Source organism: Pristis pectinata, chromosome 10 (assembly GCF_009764475.1).
Source record: "Pristis pectinata isolate sPriPec2 chromosome 10, sPriPec2.1.pri, whole genome shotgun sequence".
NCBI lineage: Eukaryota > Metazoa > Chordata > Chondrichthyes > Rhinopristiformes > Pristidae > Pristis > Pristis pectinata.
The window spans coordinates 98,542,794-98,563,147 of NC_067414.1; the positions used below are offsets into that span (position 1 = coordinate 98,542,794).

A 20,354-nucleotide genomic window follows, 5' to 3' on the forward strand; every position below is an offset into this window, starting at 1 on the left:
TGTAAATTGTCCCTAGTGTGTAGAATTTAGAGGGGTCAATGGGAATGTGGGAAGAATAAAATGGGATTAGTCTAAATAGAAGACTGATGGTCAACATGGTCTCATTGAGCCAAAGGACCTGTTTCTATGACTCTGTAAAAATGATTTCTACAAAATTTGAGGTATGATGTTGCATTTTGTCAATTAAGGAAAGCCAGTATAGTTCTGCTAAAGTTAAATCGTGTTTAACTAATGATAATGTTTTTTGATGAAATGACTGAGAGAGTTGATAAGGGAAATGTTGTTGATGTAGAGCACATGGAGTTATAAAAGGTATTTGATAAAATGCTGCACAAACTGCTTCAAGATTGAAGCCCCTAGAATACTGGGGGTGTTAACAGCATTGATAAAAAAACTGTTATGAGACAGTAAAGGGAGAGTGGTAGTGAGGTGTTATTTTTTGGACTGCAGACAAGCATACAGCAGTGTTCACCAAGGTCAGTATCAACACCACTGCTTTTCTTAAGATACATTAATGACTTTGACTTACTAGTACAGAGCATAATTTTCAAACTTGCATGACAGAAAGGAAGTGTACTGAAATCTGAAGAGACAGGCTAGTTGAGGTGAATACATGGCAGATTACATTTAATGCAGGGTGTTAAACTGTGGATATAGGGGATAGATTCATTGGAAGGGCGACTGATTTTGTGCTGGGGACTAAAAACAATACTGTTTATTTTGATATGTATAACAGTGCAGATATTTGCTGTACTAGTTTGTAAAGAGGGAAATGCATAAAAACTGAGTGCCATGCTGACTTTGATATCTAATGGCACATTTTACGGCTTTTACATGTTATGTAGGTGCTTTTTATATGGACACCCTTCTTAGCTTCAACCTCTGAGGGTGATTCTCTGCTGTTCAAGATGGGAGAAATCTGCTGTGCAACAAAACAGAGAGATCATTAGCTTACGTTTACCACTAGCCTTAAACTAAATTCCACATTATTTTTTAGCTAATGATGCCATGTGAATAAAATTAACTAGACCTTCCACCAATGTATTTGGGTTAGTCGCTGTTTCAACCCACTAATAGAGGTAAGTTTCTGCCAGAATTTAAGTTCCAGATGTCAGTAAGCTGGCACAGAACATTTATGACAAGCTCAACATACAATAAATGACGGTTGCATTGGCTGCCCAAAGGTGGGGATCTTATACAGACAAGCCAGAGCTTACCAAAAATTTTGTCAATTGAAGTGTTAGTGGGGAGAGTACAATTGAAGATTGTGAACTGCCGTTTTAACCGTTGAGGAATGTCATTGCGCCCACCCCCGGGATGGATCATTGCAGCCATTAATTGCACATCAACAATTTTAGTAAAGTCCCCTGGTTTGTCCAAGTTGTACATTCCATGCATTTCCACCATCTGACGCACTATTTCATTAGTAATCTGAAAGAAAGAAGATGGTTATTTCTTAAAATCATCTCAAAGTTTTAACATTTGGCATCAACTCATGAAAAAGTGGATTAACTGAGGTTACTCTGCACCTAGCTCATTCATCCAGAAAACAAAGTTGTCCCGTATAAAGACAGAAAATGCTGGACACACTCAGCAGGTCAGGCAGCATCTGTGGAAAGAGATACAGTTACTGTTTCAGGCTCGTGACCCTTCGTCAGATCTGGGAAAGAGAGAAAATCAAATTAGTTTTCCGTAACAGAGAATGTGGGGGAGGGATGGGTAGGAGGGGCAGTTAGAGTAAAATTTAGAAGCACATTATGATACTTTATCTATGTAATGAGACATGCCTAGCAGGCGAGACTAGACAAATAGAAAAAGAAAAACTGAGCAAGAAGAATGACCGGCAGAAATAGCAGTTCTGATGCAGACAGAAAGAAAGAGTAAGTACCTAAAGTTAGAGAATTCGACCTTGGGCCCCGAAGGCTGCAAAGTGCCAAGGTGCAAGATGACGTGTTTTCCACAAGCTTGCTTTGGGCCTTGTTGTAACAGTGCAGGAGACCACAGACAGAAAGTCAGAGTGGGAGTGGGATAGTGAATTAAAGTGGCAGGCAACTGGAAGCTCAGGGTCATTCCTGTGGACCGAGTGCAAGTGCTCCACAAAGCTTTCACCCAATCTGTATTCTGTTTCTCCAAAGAAAAGGATACCACATTGTGAATACTAAATGTAGTACATTAGATAGGAAAAAGTGCATGTAAATCACTGCTTTACCTGGAAGGACTGTTTGGATCCCTGAATCGTGGGAAAAGAAAAGTTGAATGGACAAATATTTCATCTCCTTCATGCAAAGGTGTCATAACATGGGGAGTGGCCAGGGGTGGTGGGGAGGAGGATGGAAGAGTAGACTAGAGAAAGGGAGTGATTACTTCAAAATGCTGAAAAGGGAGGGGAATTATGTGACTGCTTTTGGAAACTCGTTGGAACTGGTGGAAATGGAATTAGTGAAAGTTGAGGCAGGTGGGGTGGAAGGCAAAGACCAGGGGAACTCTGTTCTTTCTCCAACCAGGAGGGGATTGGGGCGGAGGGGGGAGTTGGCACGGGTTGCGTGAGAGAGAGAGAGATGAGATGCAGTCAAAGAATATTTTACCTGATCTCCCCATTCATTGATAACTGGCATGTTGATATCATCTACAAATATTGTCATTTTCCTTCCACTTGGAGGTCCATATGTACTCCCTACTCGCTTTTCCACATAACTTTCAACAGTTCTCTGTAAAGATAATGCATATAATTGGTATAAAAGTCTCCACGCTATTGCATCATATTTACGTGTAGGGTCCATCTACAAAATAGACAATGCTGGATAATTAAGTAGAACAATTGAATGCTATCCGATTGTATAGCACAGATAGTCTAAGCAACTGGACATGTATGATCACTCTGTCAATTGTCACAACTCAAGGCTTCTACGGTTCCCTTTCTAGCACCACTGTGGGGCTGTTATTGTAATAAGGGTTCAGAAGGACACTTTATCAATGACTGATGAACAAAACATGTAGGTTTGCCAGTTTTGTCCATATTTTGAGAACTAGTGTTAATGAATTATTAAACAACAGGAGAAGTACATGTTATAAAAAAATAGAAATTGCTGAAAAATCTCAGCAGGTCAGGCAGCATCTGTAAACACCAGCTCTCTGTCATCGGTTCTTATCTTCTCTGGATCATGTGTCCACCTTCAAACATCAGACTGTTTGCTTCCCAGATGTTCCCTGATTTCTTTTCCAGAGACCTTCCCTCTTCAGCCTCCAACCTCATGGTTTCCCCAACCATGCACCCTGCTTCTACCTCATTAAGATATACAAGTAGAACTCTTCCTATTGACCCATCATTTCAATGTACTCTTCTTCTGAACTTGAATCTACTTTTTTCCCTTGTTTAGTTTCCACTCACTACAACTGCAAAACTTCAGATGCCGTCCGCAACTTTAATAGTTCACACTTTCCTGACCCTATGTTGCTAATTTTCACCATGGATATCCAATATATCTTTATTCCCCCAACCCCTGCCCTTCAGGGCCTGAGGATTCTTTGATGCTTCCTTGAATTGAAGTCAGTCCAAACTCACATCCAAAATCCTTGACCTAGGACACTGCACTACCCTCTGCAACTAGATACTTGACTTCCTGACCAACAGACAGTGATCAGTAAAGATATGCAGCAACGCCTCCACCACAATTAACCTCAACACTGATGACCCACATGGCTGCGTCCTCAGCCCCTTCACAGATGATACCACTGTAGTAGGCCAGATCTCAAATAACGACAAGACAAAGTACAAGAAGGAGATAGAGAGCCTCGTGGCATGGTGTCAAGACCACAACCTTTCCCTCAATGTCAGCGAAACATAAGAGCTGGCCATTGAATTCAAGAAGCGGAGCAGAGCACACGCCCCCTGTATGTATCAATGGTGTTGAGGTGGAGTTGATTAAAAGCTTCAAGTTCCCAGGTGTTAATATTACCAACAGCTTGTCCAGGTCCAATCACATAGGCGCTATGACCAAGAAAGCATAGCAGCACCTCTACTTCCTCAGAAAACTAAGGAAATTCAGCATGTCACTGATGGCCCTCACCAATTTTTATAGATGCACCATAGGAATCATCCTATCCAGATGCATCACAGCTTGGTACGGCAACTGTTCTGCCCAAGACTGCAAGAAATCACAGACTCTTGTGGACACAGCTCGCCCATCACAAAAAACAGCCTCCCCTCCATTGACTCTCTCTACACTTCCTGCTGCCTCAGTAAAGTATCCAACAAAATCAAAGAACCGTCCCACCCGGTCATTCTCTCTTCTCCACCCTTCCTTCAGGCAGAACATACAAAAGCTTGAAAACAGACACCACCAGGCTCAAGGACAGTTTATATCCTGCTGTTATAAGACTCTTGATTGGACCTCTTGGACGATAAAGATGAACACTTGATCTCTCAATCTATCTTGTCGTAGCCCTTGCACCTTATTTTCTACCTGCACTGCACTTTCTCTGTAATTGTAACTGCAACACTATATTCTGCATTCTTCTATTGCTTTTCTCTTTGTAGTACTTCAATGTACTTGCTTTGAAATGATCTGTACAAATGGCATTCAAAACAAAGTTTTTCACTGTATCCTGGTACATGTGACAATAATAAACCAATTATCAATTACCAATTACTCCACCACTAACCATCCTCACTAGGCGGAACTTGTTCTTGCTTTGAACAATTTCCCCTTCAACTCCATTCACTCCCCCCAAAGACAAGTCTGTAGTTATGGGAACCTGTGTAAGTCCAGCCTATACATATCACTTTGTGGGATATGTGGAACATTTTTTGGTTCAGGTCTCCTCTGGCTTTTTCCCTTACCTTTTTTTAACCTGTACATTAATAATTATACCTGTGCTACTTCCCGTTTTAACAGAATTAACACATTTCATCACCTTTTCTTACCCACAGGTGCTGCCTTAGTTGCTAGTATTTCCAGTACTGTTTGCTTTATTTAAGGTTTACAGCTTTTCAAATACATTACTCTTGGATTCAAGTGTATGTTGTCAATAGATTATCTTGAAGCATTTCTTCCATCTGTATTCAATCAAACTGAGTGTAAAGGATCTTAATAAACAGGATTCAGGATGCAGGACCAAGCAATTGTCGTACAATTTAGAATTTTGTATGAAAATACAGATTTTACTCAGTGAGTCTTTCAGTGCTACGCAACATTTCTATAAAATTTCAGGAAATCTCTTGAATGAGATTTAGCATAGATTTACCAAAATGTGTTGAGAAGCTGGTGACTCATAGATTTAAAGAGATTCAGAGTTATACAGCACAGAAATAGGGACTTTCGCCAAGATGAATATCTACACTAATTGTATTTGCCTGTGTTTGGTCCATATCCCTCTAAACCTTTCCTATCCATGTGCCTGTCCAAATGTCTTTTAAATGTTGTGATTTTACCTGCCTATACCAACTCCTCTGGCAGCTTGTTCCATGTAACCACTACCCACTGTGTGAAACACTTGCCCCTCAGATCTCCTTTAAATCACCACCCTCTAACCTTAAACCTATGCCCTCTAGTTTTAGATTCCTTATCCTGGGAAAAATACCCTATCTATGCCCCTCATAATTTTATAAAGTCACCCTTCATCATCCTTTGCTCCAGGGAAAACAGTCGCAGCTTGTCCAAAAAATGAGCTGCTGGAGGAACTTAACTGGTCATGTAGCACCGATGGAGGCAAAGGGATGGTTGATATTTCGGGTTGAGACCCTACATCAGGTTCTGATGCAAGGTCTTGACCCAGAATGTTGACCATCTCTTTGCCTCCACAGATGCTACATGACCCACTGAGTTCCTCCAGCAGCTTGCGTTTTGCTCCAGATTCCAACATCTGCAGTCTCTTCTGTCCCCAACCTATCGAATCGCTCCTTATGACTCAAGCCCTCTAGTCCAGGCAACATTCCTATTAATCTTTTCTGCAGCTTGACTTCTGTTGTTTGCCATATACAGTATACTAATGATTTGGATGAAAATGTAGGTAGTCTGAATAATAAGTTTGCAGATGACACGGAAATGAGTGAAGCTGTGGATAGAGAGGATCAAAGGATGCAGCAGAATATAGAAATTTGGTCACAGAAATGCCGAGTGGAGTTTCATTACAGACAAGTATGAGAAGTTGCAACGGTTGGGGCAATGAATATAAAAGTGGGAAAGTCATACTGCAGATGTACTAAACATTGGTTAAGCCACAGTTCGAATATTGTGTGCAGTTCTGATCGCCACAATGTAGGAAGTTTTGCAGAGGGTGCAGAAGAGATTCACCAGAATGTTGCCTGGATTAAAGAGTATTAGCTATAAGGAGAGCTTACATTGTTTTCTCTGGAGTGTCAGAGGCTGAGGGGCAACTTGAAAGAGGTATATAAAATTATGAGAGGAATAGATAGGGTAGATAGTCTTTTTCCAACAGTAGAAATGTCAAATCCTAGATAGAGGTTTAGGCTAAGAAGGGGAAATTTAAAGGAGATTTATGAGGCAAGTTTTTGCACAGAGAGTGTTTGGAGCCTGGAATATGCTGCTAGAAGAGGTGGTAGAAGCAGATATAATCAACATGCTAGGCCTGGCTTGACTCAAGTATTCAATGCAACTTTCCTAGCACCAAAAAAGTTCTCAACCATTGAGTATAATAGAAAGAAAACTTGGCTGGACCGTGGTAAATCACTGGTTAGAAGTTGAGGCATTGTGCTGAAATCCAAGCACTGTACTTTAGGCCTTGAAGAGGATGAAAAGGAGATATTTTACCTTCCATACTGTCATTATCAGGCACTAGATCCACTGGGCTCACTTTTAGTTCCCATACATTAAACTGTATATTACCTGGAACATGTAGGGTTCTGTGGCAGAAGAGAAATTCAGACATTTGGAGAGGTGTTCCTCGGGATCATACTTCTTCAAATATCCTTTAATCATGACTGTTTTTGCTGTCCCTTGTTCCCCAGTCAGAAGTACCGCCTGTTAGAGTTTGTAACAAAAACAGAAAATTCAGTTTGCCAGCAATATTTCCTGTATTAATTTGCTTTTGAAAACCAAGGGGTTTCTCTGACAAGCCTGGTTGATAAAGATCCAAATAATCGAGCTGCATTATCTTCCCAGTAGTGATTTCTTCAGGGACAAGCGGTGTTGCTGACATTTTTCTTCCAGTACTCTCCAATTATTTACTCTTACATTTCAACAATTTTTATAATTGAAGGAAACAAAGTCTTACCATAGTGCTTAGAATACTCGCATTAACTGAGAAAGCAGTGGCACAGAGTGAATTTAAAAAGTGTTAAAGTTCAGAATTTGTTCAGCTGGGGAATTCAAAGCAGAGGTGTTGGGAGACACAAGAGACAGCAGATGCAGGAACCTGGAGCAATAAGCAATCTGCTGGAGGAACTCAGCAGGTTGAGCAGCATCTGTGGGAGGAAAGGAACTGTCGACGTTTCGGGTCGAAACCCTGCATCAGGGCTCATGCATGCTTTGCACCTCCAATACTTGTGGTGATTTGTACATCCCTAAGGCAGTAAGCATTTAAAATGTGTCTATGCTTAATGTAAGTTAAGAATTTTTTTAAACTTGCTGAAAGGCAGATATAAACTGTACTTACTGATTAATTTTCTGTGGCTAAACCAAGTAGAAAAAAGGTAAGGGTATGTTAAGCAGGATAAAAGATTAATAAAACATGCTAAAATAAAGCAAGTATCCAGAGGAAGTTGAGAGGGAAATAAAAATCAAAACTAATGGTCAGATACCTAAAACTTATTGCCTGTATTTCCTCTGCTATGAGGGAACACAAGTGGGTGGCCATCTAATAGCAGAATGTATCTGATTCTTCAGTTATGTCTCTCACACTGGTACTCAGCATTAGAGGCTGGCAAGGGCAACCAGATCTTGCATGTGTGAAGTCTACATGTGGCCTGCTAAGGATTGCTTTCCACAATGCCAAGCTCTCAATATCCATTTTAGGGTTCATTTTCTGCATTGTCTTACGCTACATATTCCTCAACATCTGTAGGGGTTTAGCTTTGGGAGCTTTGCTTTTATTTGACAAGTCCCACTTGACTGATTAAGTAAGAAAGAAAAAGATCACAAGACTCGATTAAAGTTGGCTCAGCAGCTAAAAGCAAAGGATGATGCTCAACTGGAGATCTGGTGACTAGTGGAACGGTAGCGTAGTGGTTAGCACAATGCTATTACGGCGCCAGTGACCGGGGTTCAATTCCCATCGCTGTCTGTAAGGAGTTTGTGCATTCTCCCGTGTCTGCGTGGGTTTCCTCCGGGTGCTCCGGTTTCCTCCCACATTCTAAAGACGTATGGGTAGGTTAATTTGGGGGTTTAAAATAGGCGGCGCAGACTCGTTGGGCTGGAAGGGCCTGTTACCATGCTGTAAATAAAATTAAAATTTAAAATTTATAAGTGGGGCTCTGCAATGCTTAATACCAGGTCCTTTGCTTTCCATTTTATATTCAATTTGTGATGGGCTTAAAATTGAGGAGAACAATTAAGCTTTGCTAAATTCTATTGCAAAAAGGTATCATTGGACTGGTTAGGTGGACACATGAATGGCAAATGAAATTCAGTCTGAGTACAAGGTAGTGCATTTGAGGAGGGCAAGCATGGCAAAGTATTTGTATTTTATGCCTCAGGCAACAGAGACATGTCATGGACTATCAAAGAGTGCTATAGCATGGAAACAGGGCCTTTGGCCCACCATGTCTACACTGACTACCAAGCAACTGTTTACACCAATCCCATTTTATTTTCCCGATATTTCCATCAACTATTCCCATCAGCCCTGCTCCCCATTTACACACTAGGGGGAGTCTTCAGTGGCCAATTAGCCTACCAACACACACGTCTTAGAGAGCTGGGAGGAAACTGGAGAGTCTAGAAACTCATGCAGTCACAGGGAGAATGTGCAAACTCCATACAGACAGCACCACAGGTCAGGATTGAACTTGTAAGCTGTGAAGCAACAGCTATACTGGCCTCATCCTAACTCCTGATATGAGCACTGACCATGAAAATCAGTGAAAGCCCTGGCTATCATCTTTTTAATTATATATAAACAACAACCTTCAACAAGTAACAGTGCTGTGCCAGACCTGTCCCTGGGCCTCCTTTCCAGCCATGATATAACAAAAATCTTCTTTTATTATGCACTTACCTTATATTGTTTAGCTATGGTATCCACAAGAAAGTTAGTCCTAATATTGTCAACATTTGGTACTAGAATTGAATTATAGTCTGGTTCACTGTCAGCTGGGTAGACATATTCTTGAACCCATATTTTCCAGTTCTCCCATTCACCTGAAGCAAAAATCAAAAAGGGCAACAACTGTTCAAACAAGGGAGTTATGCTGAGGTTCAGTCCTTATGCCAAATTATCTCAGGCTTCCATTAAAATATCTCTCAAACCATTCCTGGATATACTGCTTTATAAAAATAAAATGAGTACCATCTTCCAAGCTTTTAATGTTTGTTTAAAACTATCAGCACCCAAACAATTCAATATAATGGAACTGACAATATGGGTAAATGATGGAGTCCACAATCAGACAGATTTAGAACTTTTATGCTTCTGGATTATTAGATAATAAACATAGTCCAATCTATAAAAAAATCAGTGTGGAAGAAAGGAATCAAAATCTTTCAGATACAATTTATATATAGCTCTGTTCACTTAATCTGGAGAAGTATATAAAAGCTCTTTGGAAGATAGAGGCAAGCAATAAACATAGGTACAGTTATCAGGAATTCAATATTGGAAGAGCAAAGGAATTTGATATTTCCTTTGGAATATCAGAGACTTAATAAACTGAAATTTTATTGATTCTTAAAAAAATCAACAAAACTGATCAAAAGAAATTGACCACAATGGTAGATATAAATCATGAATAAGATAAATGTTAAAAAATTAATATATCTAACTGACTAGGTAACATCTGCCTATCAGAACTGGAATATGCTATTGGTAGGCAGTTTATAAACAGGAAAAAGTAAGCATAAAAGAATAAAAAAGCAATAGTAGGTAAGGGCAGGAGATAACTAAATTACATAAGTGATCATGGTTTAAGGAAAAAGGAAATTGCAATGTGAAATATTGGGACTAAGTGGAACTTTTTCATTCAAAGAATAATAAGCAGTCGAGTCATTTGCCAGGAAAGGGTATTAATCCTCACAGCAAAAGAGGTAATTGTGTGGATTACAGAGAGGGAAGAGAATGCAGTACACGGAGTGAAGGAGGAAAAGAAAAAACATAAGAAAGAACAAGAAAAGGCCACATCCACGTCAAGTTATTTGATGTTATTGCTGAACTTCAGTACCTGCTCCATTTTCTCAACTGATCACCTTATCCCCAGAATCATTCATTGCTTCAAGATCTCTAACCAGTATCTCTTAGTAATAGTACATTCAAATGCATAGAATATATATCACAGAAACACACCATTTAGCCCAACTGATCCATGATGTATCTTATATTCAACATTATTGGCAGTAAATCTGAGTACTCCTACTTAACACTATGGGAGTACCTTCACCATAAGGACTGGAGTTGTTCAAAAAACAGTTACCACCTTCACAAAGGTAGTTGAAGTGGGTATTAAAAGCCACCCTTGCTCATTATCCTGCGAAATAATAAGAAAAGGTACACAGAATATAATTTAATTTCTCATACCTTTCTGATTAACAAGAAACTCAAACATGGTTTCATTACTATCTGCAGGAATACGAGGTAGGTCAAGTTTGCTGTTATGGTTTCGTAAAAATTTCTCAAGTTTAACTCTGCTATCTCCTTCCAATAGGGCACCAACGCTCCACATAAGTCCAAATACAAAGAGCCGCCCAAGGTGCACTTCAGTAATAGTCGCTCCAATTTCCAGCAAACCATCCAGAAGGGTAATTGACTAAAGGAAGAGAGAAGGATGCATTGTGAATGAATGCTCTCTTAAAGACTTGCCTATCTCATATTAAAAAAATATTAATACTGCTTAAGATATTTTTAGAAGTATGTTGACTTCCTTCTGAAGCACAGTACTAACATATCAGTGTATTGTTCCAAAAAATTAAAGAACAAGTTATTCACAACTCAATACACAACATGGAATGTTTCTAGCTATAGCTGTCAGGAGAAGCACAGATCTGAAATTCAGCTCCCATGTTCAGACCAAAGTTAGTATGAGATCTGAAGTTGTTCAGGACCCAAACTGAGCATTAGTGAGAAGTTTATTGGCGAGTAAATGTTGGTCCATTGTAAACCTGACAACTCAATATGTGAGTAATGTGCTTCAGAGATGAACTCACTCTGTTTTTCTGCAGAAAGGACATAGCAAGGCAATTTTCTGTGTTTTTGAATATGTGCTTCCCATACATGGAATAATTCTCACGCCAACCAAAATGCTTCTTCTCCACCTTGAGCTGTCACGGGACAGGGACTCACAAGATTCAGTGCAACAGATTCATTTTTTCAGTGAGGCTTTGAGAATTTCTTTTTATCTTTTCCTCTGTCCACCTAGTAATCTTTTTCATGTGACAGAGCTGGAAATAAGAGCTCTGCAACAGGAAACGATTACTAGGCGGAAAGAAGAATATTCAAGAATGTACTCAAAGCCTTCTTGAAAAAACACAACATCCCCATCAACTCCTGGGAACCTTTAACCCATGACACCTCAAAGTGGAAAAGGAACATTCAGGATGGCATTGAGAACCTTGAGTCCATGCACTGGGAGCAGGCAGAAGTCCTGCATGAATGGCAGAAGGAGCGCAGCATCTCAGATGCTACCCACCCTCCTGCTCCATCAGGCATCTCTTGCCCCATCTCTGAAGGAGTCTGTGGTTCCCTCACTAACCTCATCAGTCACCTCACAACCCACAAAACCTGAGTGGAAGAATTTATTCTCAGTTCTAAGGGACTGCTTAAGAAGAAAACGATACTACAAGAGCTAATTCGACTGCTTCTCGAACATTGTTCTTCATTGCTACATCACACTCTTTAACTGTAAAAGTATGCATACAACTCTGTGCTTAGTTGCAGCAGGCATACCCAATATAGTACTGAGGGATATGTAAAAAATTACAGTGACATTCAACTTGAATGTTAATAACAGAGTGCTTCAGCTTTGAATTGTTTACCTCTCCTCATTCTATTATACTTAACGAGTGATGGTGCAACAAAATACAATGAAAGGTGACCTCAGTGTGAAGACCTGCACAGTGGCCTATCCCATCAATACTGCCATGGATGAAAACATCACAGACAACAAAAACAACAACTTGTATTTATATAGTACCTTTAATAGTAGGCCATTCAGACCCTTGAGCCTGCTTCACCCTTCAACAAGATTGTGGTTCATCTTCTATCTCAGCACCATTTTCCAGCACTAAATGTTGTCTACGTTCTCGGTCTCTGACTGCTCCCAGTCACTCACTGACCAGATATCCTTGTTTACAGCTTATCCCCTGGTTTTACCCTATCAGAGACATCCCCCTCCCTCACCCTCCCTCCAGCTTCTTTTGTCTCCTTCGCAGTTCTGACAAAGGGTCTTCGACTTGAAACTTTAACTCTATTTCATTTTCCACAGATGTAGCCCTGACTTGCTGAGTTATGAAAATATATCTAAATAAAAAAACTGATGTTTTAGTCAGGGTTCCAACCTGCATTATATAGTTACACTCCAACAACTCCATCACTGGATTCAGGTTTAACTTCATGTACATGTAACTATCTTCAAAGGCTTTATTATACAAGACTTGTAGAATCTCGGCCTCGTGAGGAGGACGTTTGTTTAACCAAGCCTGTAACCCAAAACAGAAATTTTCAGAATAATTAAGGAGATGGGCAATTCGTATCACAGTATCCCAAATAAACGTAGTAAAGTACAGGCATCTACAAAATAATACATCAATATTTAATGCTATTCTTAGGTCTAACAAGAATTAATTAAAGGAAGACTGGTATTGGGCATATCTGCTACTGCTGCCTGGACACCGGCCTTCTGCTCTTAACCGCACTGTTTCTTTCAGTGTGGCGTGGAAGACAGTTTTCCACTAGAATCTCGGCTCCTAGAAGTTGTGGAACTTCAGAAGTACATGCTTTGACAATTATTGAGGCCCCGTTCCTGTCATATTGGTTGTCAAAGCTGTCAATGCCAAAGATATTCACAAAAATTCCAGATTAAATGTGGATCTGTTCAGAAACAAAAATAATGCTAATTTTTTTTTAAAATGCAAAGGTAAAAGTCTGAAAAAATACACAAACTTATTTAACTTAAATTGTTAAAAAAAAGTTCCACTTACCTTTCTCCTGACAGCCAATTTCTCCCAATTGTTTGAAAGGATCTGCTGTATTTGCACTTGGTTTAACCTGCCATGGGCTTAGTCAGTAGATCATACAGCAGAGACCTGCAAAATCTGTGGAATTTTGTCCCCACACCCCATTCTACCCACCCACCCCCCAACACTGAATTCCATGTACAGTGCAGCCAGCAGCACAGACCCTGGTTGGGATATGGCACCAGCTTTCTTGTTTTTTTCTCCATAAGCCCATTTCTCCCTCAGCTCCAAATATCCATCCAAATTTCCTTTAAAAGATTAAAGGTGGTCTTTGATTTTCTTGATGATATCATGAGATTCAAATTTTAAGCAAATCAGGAGAACAGTGGACCCTCATAAAGGAATGATGTTAACAGTCTTACATTACTTCCTAGAATCAATCCCATTGCCCACCAGAATTTTGGATTCTCAAACAGTAAAAATGGTATGAGAAATAGCAAATGTAACACTGCCATTCACAAAAGGAGAATGTGAGAAAACAGGAAAGCTGGTGAGCTTCATATTAGTTGTAGGAAAATTGCTGGAATCCATTCAGAAAATATGAACATTTATTTAGAAAAGGATAATATGAATGTGCAAAAGCAACATAATTTTATGAATGGGAAGATAATTAATTCTTTTAAATTACATAACAAGAAGGTTAGGGAACTAATGGGTGTGGTATTCTTAGATTTTCAAAACAGATTTGCTAAGGAACTACACAAAAGTTTATTACACAAGATAAGGGCTCGTGGCGTTAAGGGTAATATATTAACATGGATAGAGGACTGAATATTGGGAAAAAACATGGGGACATGAAAAGAGATATGAAGAGCAACTTTTTCACGCAGAGGGTGGTATGTGGAACAAGTGGGTCAGGTACATTGAGGGGTGGGGCTTAGAGGGATATGGGCTGAACACAGGAAATTGGGACTAGGTGGGTGGTCACTGTGGATGGCATGGACTCATTAGGCCGAAGGGCCTGTACCCATGTTGTATTGCTCTATGACTCTATAAACTAGAATAGGAATAAACGAGTCATTTTCAGGTTGGCAGATTGTTACAACAGTGATGTTGCTTGGATAAGTGCTTGGACTTTATCAATCTAGAATTATATTTATGACTCAGATAATGGGCCAAGTGTAAAGTATCCATATTTGCTAATAAGACACAGCAAGGTGAGAAGTTAAGCTGTGAGGTAAGAGCAAAAGAGGTTGCAGGGAAAATTAGAATGTAAGTAAGCAAGAAAGTCTCAGATGGAGTAAATATGGGGAAATGTGAGGTTATTCACTTTGGAAAGAACAAAAGAAAACAGAGCATTTTTTAAAAAAGAATGATAATGCATCTGATTATAACCTCAACTCTTCATGCTCATCCAAATCCTTGATTATCAAGAATTTATCTAATTCTGCCTTAAAATTATCCATCAAGTCTGCTTCCACTGAGCAAGAGAGTTCCAAAGACTCATGAGATTCTGAAAGAAAAAATGTCATCTCACCTGTGTCTTAAATGGGCAACCCCTTGTTTTTAAAATGATCCCGAGTTCTAGGTTCTCCCATATGGGCAAACATGCTCTCCACGTGCACTGTATCAAGATCCCTCAAGTCTTATACATTTCAATCTAGTCACCTCTTACTCTTTTAAATTCTAGCTGATACAACCCTCGCCTGTCCAACCTCCATAACAAATCTAAAGCTGAAATAAAGGCAATTATATTGGTACAAGGAAATAGTTCGATTATGGACTAGAAATTAGACTAAAGTCACATAGGATGGCAAACACTTAAATAATTTAACCAGTATTCCTTAAGATTCATAGATACTCACTGAACGTCTTTATATATGTTGAAACAATTACCTTTAAAATTGGCTTCCAACTGAGAGCAGAAGAGCTAATGTAGACCATTCCCATCCTGGACACTGTGGCTGGAGATGCATTCTCAATGTTGTGTACCTCAAACAATAGTTTGCAGGAAGGAGCCATGGGAATACGATCACCATTAGCCAACGTTAAGGTCTTATTGTCATCCAGTACGGAATTTAAATTTTCTATCCATATAGCATCTACTGGACCATCCAGAATGATCCAGATATTCTCACCTAGAAACCAAATTTGAAACAACTACATAAAGATGTCAAAAAGCAATGAACAAATATTGACATTATTAATCTGTAGAGTAAATTTTAGATATTTATTAGATTTTTAGATCATTTCAGTATAAAACCCCATATTCACATTTAAGTACAATAACTTTACAGGGGATTTAACTCATAATTAACCTTTCCACCATTTTAGTTCTGTTGGTGAAGCTTAAAATTTGGTGAGAATCATCAGCATCAGTGAAATTGCGATCACTGTGGAAAGAAATTTCAGTTGTTGCAGGGTGAGTAACATAAGAATAAAGGAACTGATTATCATAATTCTGCAGACTGTGATTTTAAATTCATTTACTGGAGTAGAGTTCCAACAGTACAACCACATTATTCTAAAGCAAAAAATAAATTGCTGGAGGAATTCAGCAGGCCAGGCAGCATCTGTAGAGGGAAATGGTCAGTTGACATTTCAGGTCATGACCCTTCATGTGAATATTATCTGAAACATTCATTTTCACCTCAAGCAGCACACCTTGGTTGCAGTGAATACCATCCACAAAAAGTACTGGAATCATTTGCCAATGTTTCTTCAACAGTATATTTGAAAACCACAACATAAGAAGGAAGAGCACGATCACTAACTGGGAACACCACCACCTGCAAGTTTCCTCCAAGTCACATACCATTCTAGTTTGCTTTTTCTTCATCATTATCCTTAAACTGTTTAAGGACCCTCACCAGAGGGACTACAGTGGTTCAAGAAGGTGGTTCAAGAAGAAAGCTCATCACCACCTCCATAAGACCAATTGGGGATGGATGATACCCGTTGGAAGAGTCAATGACACTCACATAACCATACCACAGAACTTCCTGATTTTCATGAAAGCTCATCTTGCTCATTAATGGCTGGCTACCCTTCCCAGGTCTCATGTGAACTCCAAATCCACTGCAATAATGTTCAATGTGAAAAGACTGACCAATTCAAAAGACAATGTGGGCCTTGCCAGAGACACCCGCACCACAAAAAATAATAGAAATATACTTTTACAATGTAATCCCTGTGCCTATCTTCAACAGCTCCCAGGAGTGGGGTTTGAGCCAAATTGTCCCAACAGACACAATATCTGTGATAACTGATTTATTAGAAAGTATAAACTGATAAAGAAAGTGTACTGTTTGATCAGAAGAAAAACCATAATGGTATGTTCTAGAGAGTGCTCAAGTTCTCATCATGAGTATCTGAAGAGTCATTTTTCCACTGTTTCTGTCTTATGTTGCTGTGCTGTTTCATTAAATTTACTAAAATTTAGCTTTTGGATCATTCAATATTTTCAAGTGTGACTGAATTCACACAGAACTGTGAGGAAATGCATAAATGGCTTCCTGATACAATAACAAGCTCACAGGTTAACTTACTAAACTAGTAGCTAGAGTTTTGGCCCACTGATCTAAACATATAACTTTCAATCCCAGCTGGGGAACTTAAATTCAAGTAATTAAATGAATCTGTAATTTTAGAGAAAGCTAATCTCATTAAGGATAAATACAGAACTACTACATTATTGTAGACCCATGTGGTTCAATAATGTATTTTTCCAGTCTGGTATATATTTGCGACTCAAGACCCACCAATGTGGTCGACTCTTGAGTGGCTCCTTAGTTCAGTAGCAGGTATTGGTAGTCAATAAATGAAGGCATTGTCAGAACTATCCACATTCTGTGGCCAATAATTTTATATAAAACACAGTATGTTATAGTAAAAATATATTCTGTCGACTAAGTATGTTTTGTTGGTGATAAAGCCTCATCTATATATGATTTATCCCTTTTGTATCCCAATTGAAGTTCACAATATGTTGCTAAAATGGTCGACAGTCAGAAGATTGGGCCAGATTTTCCCCATCACTCTCAGGCCAGTAACCTTGCAGAATAGGTTACTTGCTCATTTTATAACTGCCCAATTTTCAATAATTTGAAAATTATCTATCATTTGTTTTCATAAAAATGCAAAAACTTTATCTGAATTTCAAAACTGCAATAACCTTTTTTTGATTTAATGGATTTCCTCCAAAGAGTTGAGAAGATTCCATCAGTCCAGTCATTAGTTGCAGGATCCAATCGGCCAAACATCTGTGGAGCAGTGATAGCCTTAGGATTCATGCGCATCTCCCGATGAGGGGCACCACATTCAGTCAGTGCTTGCATTAGGATGCGAATGACACAAGTCTTTCCGGAGCCACTAGGACCCAATGTCATCAGTCCATGACGAACTCTGGCTGTTTCGAATAGCTGAAAATAAATAGAGCAGTTCAGTGTTTATAAAAGAGTGGAACACTAGAGGAATGGACTTTTCATCCCAACAAGGGAACTTCTGAGAGGTTATCTTATAACTTGGTTGGCTTTTGTAACAGAAAATATGAGAGAAGAGGACCTAACACAAATTACATTTAAGAATACTATCTTCTTAATAAAAATTGTACTGAGATGTACTTCTCAAGTGATTAAAGAAGTGACAAACCTAAAAATGTTTCAAAAAGCTATTAGATGAACTCCAGCAGAGTTTCAGATGAAAGTTTATGGAGGGAAGGCACAGAACGTCAGACAGAAATTGGATGTGGGCTGGAATTGTCAAGTCTAGAAATAACAGTGGTATGGATGAGAGTTTCAGCAGCACATCTGCTGAGGCAGGAGCCAATGTTACGGAAATTAACCTAGATGCTCCTCCACAAAAACTTGCTCCACCTGGCCTCGTTCATTTCTCAGAACCCAGCAATATCATCTTCCTGGTTGAGTCAAAAACATACTGATCAAGGAAGTTCTCCTAAACACAAAAACTCCCCCCTCCCCTCTTTATACCATATTTGAGTTGAATTTTTTTTCCATTTCCCACCCAAAGCCAATCAGATTGATGATTGGGTCTCACATTTTTAAGAATTTAGCAACAACTTTCCTCCAATACCATTCAGATTTAGGGATTAAAGTTCCTTCTGTACCATCCCCAATTCAAATCTCTGCATTGTATTGTTAAGAGGGTAAATGAGTAAAACTACATTATTTTTGAAGTTCGTTGCACATTATGAAACATCATTTTCACTTAGACATTTTTACACTAAAATCAGACTGCAATGTATACATTATGTTATATCGACAATTTCTCCTATAAGTATTTACCTGAACAAGTTTGAGATTCCAAGGTGGGTGATTGACTAATCCTGCAATTTCCACCTGATTAGCAACAGCTGCCTGCAGTTCCACATAGGTGCTACTATCCAATTGTATACCTGGGAACAGGTCACTGATCAGGCTAAGGAAGAGGGGTTCATCTTCATCCACCTGTGAATTAAATGAAATTCAATTCTAATATCCATTCTCATGCTGAAGAACAAAATAACCTAGAAACTGTAAGAACTAAGTTAGTGATGGTAATAGTTTGATCAAATTACATCTATCCTTCTGTTTGCTTAATTCGACCCTGAAAATGCTAAGCTTAACTTGGGAAAGGGAAAGATAACTACTGAATGTCATGAACCCAAGTTAAAAATCAGAACTACAAAAGGGAAAATAGTTTAATTAATCAGATCAGATGTATCATCTCAGTAAATAAAATAATTGCTATTACTATTGAATGATATGATGACAATCTAGAGATATCATGTAGTTGGAGCCAGAAACCAATGAAAGTGAACAAAGCAAAACAGACAAACAAAACTCGCCTGAGAGAAGAGCAGAACTTCTTCAAGGTGGACATTCCAGAGAAATCTGGATATAACACATCAGCAGAGAATCAGACTTCATGTTTCAGGTCCATGCCTTTCATCAGAACAGGGCAAAAGTCATTGATCTTAAACATTAACTCTGATTATCTCTCCATAGATGCTGCCTGACCTGCTGAGTATCTCCAGCATTGACTATTTTGTTTCAGATTTCCAACATCTCCAGTAATTTTGTATTAGGATGTAGTTGGAATGTACTGCGGAATTGTTTCACAAGTGCTTAAAGCAAATAAGTGATGTGACCAATGACTTCTACTGTTAGTCACTAGGGATAGATAAATAAATATGTAATTGTTTCTTTGTCATATTTTGAAAATAGGGTAGCTAAAATATTTGCATTTAACTGTACCAGGAATGTTGTTTTTTAAATGTAAAGCAAAAATGCATAAACTGTACTTTTCAATCTGGAAACTCTTTCAGTTTGACACATTATGTAATTATAAATAATGACATATAAAATTTTAAAGAACTTAGTTCTTTCCATTGAAAGTTTTTTTCCTTTTCTACCTTAGGTCACCTCACAATCCCACAATCCTTCCATCAGAGAAAAATTTGGATACTAGAGATTAAAAAATTTTAGTTTCGAGGCTATTTCTCTTTAATAATGTGGAAATTATTAATTGACAAACTAATGACTTGGATTAATCTACCATAACAGTGCTACAGTAGAATGCCACATGAATGTTCATGACTTAGCAAGAGATCCAACTATTTCAAGATTTGCTCGAAATGATAATGCTATTTCCAGTCACAGTTCAAGTTATTAGGTAACTCCATATTGATCAAGCCTGATGACTGTACGACTGTAAATGGCGGAAATACATTTTTAGCCAAGTAATTTGTAAAGTAAGTCATAAAGAAAGTCAAAAAGTTCTGTTGCAGCATTATAAAATTCTGGTTAGGCCGCATCTGAAGTATTGCATTCAGTTCTGGTTGCCCCATTATAAGAAGGATGTGGAGGCTTTGGAGAGGGTGCAGAAGAGGCTTACCAGGACACTGACTGGATTAGAGGGCATGCATTAGAAGGAGAGGTTGGACAAACTAGGGCTGTTTGCTCTGCAGCACCAGAAGCTGAGGGGAGACCTGATAGAAGTTTGTAAAATTATGAGAGGCATAGATAAAGTAAATAGCTGGTAACTTTTTCTTTCTTAAATTACATCTATCCTTTC

At 38.8% G+C, this 20,354-nt stretch overlaps 1 protein-coding gene across 1 annotated transcript in view; it reads right to left on the reverse strand.

The window, feature by feature from the left end:
- The window catches only part of LOC127575527 (dynein axonemal heavy chain 8-like), a 282,606-nt gene that overhangs the window by 108,707 nt on the left and 153,545 nt on the right, over positions 1-20,354 (reverse strand). Inside the window, exons 46-54 of the mRNA XM_052025460.1 lie at positions 18,584-18,745; positions 17,455-17,701; positions 15,177-15,418; positions 12,663-12,803; positions 10,687-10,915; positions 9,175-9,317; positions 6,846-6,980; positions 2,586-2,708; positions 1,218-1,431 (exon numbers count right to left, since the gene is read on the reverse strand). Of these exons, the coding sequence (XP_051881420.1) occupies positions 1,218-1,431; positions 2,586-2,708; positions 6,846-6,980; positions 9,175-9,317; positions 10,687-10,915; positions 12,663-12,803; positions 15,177-15,418; positions 17,455-17,701; positions 18,584-18,745 (1,636 nt within the window). The remainder of the gene's footprint in view (positions 1-1,217; positions 1,432-2,585; positions 2,709-6,845; positions 6,981-9,174; positions 9,318-10,686; positions 10,916-12,662; positions 12,804-15,176; positions 15,419-17,454; positions 17,702-18,583; positions 18,746-20,354) is intronic.